We start from the raw sequence: 5,331 nt of genomic DNA, 5'->3' as shown, positions 1-5,331 counted from the left end.
AATTAAACTTAACCTGATTTTGTCATTGCGGTTAACAGACTCACTAGATATACTCATAACCCTAGTAAGGAACTCTAAAATGTTCTTCATCACTTGCTTAAGTACTTAAGAGGCATTATTAACCTATGTTTGCAGTAAAGTAATTTTCTGCAGCTTTGGAAGATTATTGTGATGCTAACTGAGTAATTAACAATGATGAAGTTTGTTCAAGCTAGTGGTTATAATTTTATCCTTGGTGGAGGTGTTGTGTCATTGAAGTCTTACAAAACTGACATGCACAACGCGTTATACTATGGAGTCTGGATTTATTACTTTTGACTTGGTAGGTCAGGATTATAGTGTTTAAGAAGTCTTTTTAGGAAGACGTGTCACAGTGGGGGAAGGAGATGATGTTGGATTTCCTTTCATAGTAACTCACATGCGGCCATTGTGACATCAAAGGATAATGTGCACAATGGCAAAATGAGACACATCCGGATACGGCAAGTTGCAGTAGAGCGTAAGCTGAAGTATTGTGCGATAGCTCTGGAGGACGTGTGATCTGAGCAGAAATTGACAGACCCACTTCCGAAAGGCTTCACGAGGAGATTGATTCTCGAGACGTCGAGATAGATGAGATAAAGCCTGTGTGGCTGATCTCTTACTCCTATAGGGTGGAGCAGAGCTAGCTGAGTACAGAGCTTCGCTGAGCAGGTCAGAGTTGGACCTAAGGTTGAGCATGAAGCTCTTAATGCATTCATATCCCTTCGTGGTGGTCCTATTGAGACGGACTTGATGAATGCACCGACTGATGAATGTGTTCATAACCTTTATGGCGGTCATACAGAGACGAACTCGATGGACACATAGTTGCCGATAATGTGAGGATGAACTTGTAAAAGTTCTTAATGTATTTATAGCCCTTGTGGTGGTCCTATTGAGAAGGACTTGATGAATGCACCGATAGCTGATATATCCATTACCATAATGGTGGTCCTATTGAGACGGACTATATAGATATATAGCTGCTGATGATGATGAGGATGAACTTTCCAAAGTTCTTAATGATTTCATGACCCGAGTGAGGGGTCATTGTCTACACTGAGGTAGACTTAAAGAAATCACCTGCGTGAGCCCGAGGGTGGAAGGCCGCCTTCTATGGAAGACATACAGCAGTCTTCTTAAAAACTCATTAGACCCAAGGTATGTTCAGGGCCTACTAAATGAACATGAACGAATCGCGGAGAACGTAGAAAGTCACCGGGTATCGTATGTGTTGTGGTGGTCTCAACTAAGAATCTCCAAGTTCAAGAATCATTTCACTTGGTTGTTTTATTCTTGTTGTTGCCCCACTTCACTATGTGTCAATTCAAATCGAAAGATATTGAACACTTAAGTACATGTCCCACTTAGGCTCGGTATTTAGAAGTCTTTGTAATCCTTTAGTGGGGGATTGTTGGATAAATGGCTTCCAAAGCCGTTATGTCCGATAGTCTCACTTGAGGAGAATAGTCGGTCTGACCAAGGCGGGTCGGGTTGGGTTTGGGAGTTCTAGAGTTTGGGGGAATTTAGAATAAAATAAATACTTTTTGGTATTTATTATTTCTAAAACTCTATTATTTGTTTCCTTGTGGAACAAGTAACGGATAGCCTCAAATCTCATGACTTCCTTATTCTTCTCCACGTTTTCTGGGAAACCCTAATCGGGTTTACTTGGTCTATAAATAAGACCTAAACCAGAAGAGAATTAATACGTACAACCACTATGAAGGATTCATCTTCTACTAAATATCAAGTCGATTTTCTGCTTCTCCAATATCATCTTCTTCAGTGCAGTGGAAGGTGATAGATGTGGTAAATCCTTGGGAAGTGTTCGGAATTATACAATTTGCACCGAGGTTGTACCGAAATCACTTTCAAGGCAGTGGCCTCCATACCATGACACATCAAACTCCGTTATTGGTTTTTCTGAGTGATAATACTTTTTATTGATCCAACCCTATATTTCCAACACCGAGTTATTAGCGATTGATCTTGGTGAAAATAAATTCAGTGGGAGCATATCAACATGGTTGGGAGCCAACTTTTCAAACCTTATAGTTCTTAGGTTGCGTCAAAATAAGTTCAATGGTGGTATTCCAGAGGCACTTTGTAACCTCACTTCACTACAAATATTGGATATTTCTCATAACAACTTATCCGGATCAATTCCAAGATGTTTCAGCAATTTAAGTGCCATGGCTTTAAAGCAAAAAGAACATATAAACTATATTCGCATCGACATTGGGGGAAATGAAGAAACTGTTTCACTTGTGACAAATGGAAAGGAATATGCGTATGGAAACACTCTTGGGCTTGTTACAACCATGGATCTATCTGGAAACAACTTATCCGGAGAAATTCCTCAAGATCTAACAACACTTCATGAGTTACGATTTTTGAACTTATCTGAGAATCATTTTACAGGAAAGATTCCAACCAAAATAGGGAAGATGAGCACATTGGAATCTCTTGATTTCTCAAGAAACAAACTTTCGGGTGTAATTCCTCAAAGCATTACAGATTTGAATTCTCTGAATCACTTGAACTTGTCATATAATAACTTGTCAGGGAAGATTCCTTCTAGTACCCAATTACAAAGCTTTACTGAACTGAGTTATGTTGGCAACCCTGAACTCTGTGGTATTCCACTCGAGAACTGCAAAGGCGATGAACAAGCTCAGCTGCCTGGATATGGTGGACGAAAACAAGATGAGGAGGATGATTGGCTTGAGATGAAGTGGTTTTATATTAGTGCAGGATTGGGATTTGTAACAGGTTTTTGGGGTTTTTGCGGGGTGTTATTATGGAAGCAATCTTGGAGACATGCTTATTTTGGGTTCATTACTTCTATGATACAAAACCTCTTTAAATTTTGCACATGGTAGTTTGCAAATATGTATCGATATGGTAACCGGTAAGAACGATTAAAATAACAGACCAATCTTAACTAGAATGAGCCTTTCCTTCTTCATGTTGTGATAGGTTTCTTCATTTTTTTCTGTAATTTCATTAGTTGGGGTTTGATGACTTGTTTGTAACCGGCACATCCCCAACAATTATTTATAAGATGCCTCAAAAAGATACTCAATATTTGAGTTTCTGACCTCTTGACGACCTCAATTTCCACTCGATATTACAAAGAAAATTACCCACCTAGAAAATTAAGTATAAGTTTTAAGTTTTCCGAGTGTTGCATTTCAGCTTTCTTTTAAATTGAAAATTTCAGTTGTGTCATACAGTAAAGAGACTCCCAATTGAGACTCAACACATGGGACAATTAGAGTTTTTTATAGTTTCGCATTGGAGATGCTCTAAAACTTCAAATCCATCATCTATTGGCACAAGATATTCATAATTGACAAGTTCTTTTATCAACTATATCTCTCTGACCAACTTAAATATTTAAAAAAAAAATTACATTTTAATACAACTAATATATTTAAACCAATAGGGTGAACCAAATCCAATTGGGCCATACCTAACCAAAGTAAACCTACTCGGTCGGGGTCTTGGCTAGATGATCAACTCTCACTCAAAGAAAATAGTCCGACCACCAACAAATACTCACCCTTGATTTTGGGTTCATTACTTGTGAATTTGATACCCATGTTTGTGTTTAATTTCTCTATCTTCCTGGTTCTCTTGACTGTAGTATTTGCCAAGGACCATGGTTTACATGTTCTATACTTCTTTGTGTATAAAGTATAAACTTAATACTTCCGTACTCAAAGAACTTCCTAAACTTAACCCTCAATATCCTCAACTGAAGCGTTAGTTGTCCAACGACAATCGTTCTTCGCTCTTTTGAATGCTCGGACTCATCTTCACTTCCTTCTGCAAAGACCTATTATGATGCGTTTGGTAAATTTGTGGGCATCCACTTCAAAACAATAAGTGAAAAGGACCTAGACATTATATTCTTAGTTACTAGATTACTTTTCCCCTGTGTGGGGGGGACTATTCTCGCAGGACCTAGCTATTCTACGGCCTTAGATTGCTCGGCATTCACCTTCTTCACTTGTTTGATTGTTGGACACAAAAAACTCTTCAACACTCCTAGCTCCCTCCCTCCATTGGCATTAATAGTAGAGACGACAAGTTAGGATGGCATTCTCTCTCCCTCTCCTTCTTTCCATATCTCGTTTCTATTGCGTCTGTCCCTCAGATGACCCCTCAGTCCTCCTAACATAGGAGAGATAAAACTAAAGAGAAATATTCATAGAGGTGGAGGCATTGCTCTCCAAACGCTTGGGGGGTATATTGGGAGATGCAAAAAAAAATCTTACAAAAAGATAAAACTTGTACTTGGGGGCACCACGGATAAAATATCATACATATACATTATATGCTACAGAAAAAAAAAATTATTGTGCTTTAAGCTCTTTCTTCGATTACTTGATAGTAAGTGAAATTAAGGCATAGTATTAAAAGTTTGATGAACAAATTAATACATGACCTGTACAAATAGTTTCAACATGTGATCAACTCAAAAGGATCAAGATCATGGAAGTTCATTGGAAATAATGTAAAATTGATCCAGAAAAGAAAACTACAAGAACTTCGATTTACGAACATCGATTTGTTCGTAAATCAAAGTTCCATGCAATGAATTGTTTTTCAACTAGAACATGAAACACGGTTTACTCTTCAGAATTCACTAGTTTTAGTCCCATCAAAATACTTTTGAATTGCATCTTGAGATTTTAATTTCAATATTGTGTAGAATCTACACTGTAGATTTATCAAATGCCACTAACTTGTCGTCATTTGCGAAATTAAATACATGTAATAAAGAGTATTCATCTTCACCAACATCATTTGTCTAATGAAGTTTACCTTAAATAGAAAAAGTACAATAATCAAGATGAAAATAGAAAATCCAAGGCATAAGCCCACTTTTATCTACAAAAGAAATTGAACATAGAAAAAAAATCATGAATGGGTCAAATGATGGATATACTTAGGTCTAAGTAAATCAGATAGTATTGATAACAATAACGAACACTAACCTAATCGAAGATGAAAATTTGAAAATTTCCTCTCGTACAATTGTATGTTAGTAATATGTCATATAACATGTCATAAAAATCAGCTGCTTAAAGAAATGAAGGCAGAAATTAATACTTCTAAATATTAGTACCTTATCAACAATATGTTTAAGCTCTAACTATATGTTGGTTGCCTGAACACTTTAAATCCAAAGACTTCAGCCATTGTGATTGAAAAGGTCTAACTTGTCAGCTTGTGATTCTTCCTCCATTATCTGTCGAAATTTTTCTACAAACTATATATATGTTGCAGAAGTGAGTG

At 37.1% G+C, this 5,331-nt stretch overlaps 1 protein-coding gene across 1 annotated transcript; it reads left to right on the top strand.

The window, feature by feature from the left end:
• The first annotated feature begins 2,216 nt into the window (after nt 1–2,216).
• LOC147558717 (receptor-like protein EIX2) lies at nt 2,217–2,906 on the top strand. The gene has a single exon (XM_086659082.1). It carries the CDS (start codon nt 2,217–2,219, stop codon nt 2,904–2,906), a length of 690 nt encoding a protein of 229 aa, XP_086515208.1.
• The last annotated feature ends 2,425 nt before the right edge of the window (nt 2,907–5,331 follow it).

This window comes from Eschscholzia californica, unplaced genomic scaffold (genome assembly GCF_041429995.1).
Source record: "Eschscholzia californica isolate CP2 unplaced genomic scaffold, dmEscCali1.0.p SCAF_2, whole genome shotgun sequence".
Taxonomy (NCBI): domain Eukaryota; kingdom Viridiplantae; phylum Streptophyta; class Magnoliopsida; order Ranunculales; family Papaveraceae; genus Eschscholzia; species Eschscholzia californica.
The sequence above is the reverse complement of the archived record's forward strand: the minus strand, read 5'-3'. Positions and strand labels throughout refer to the sequence as shown.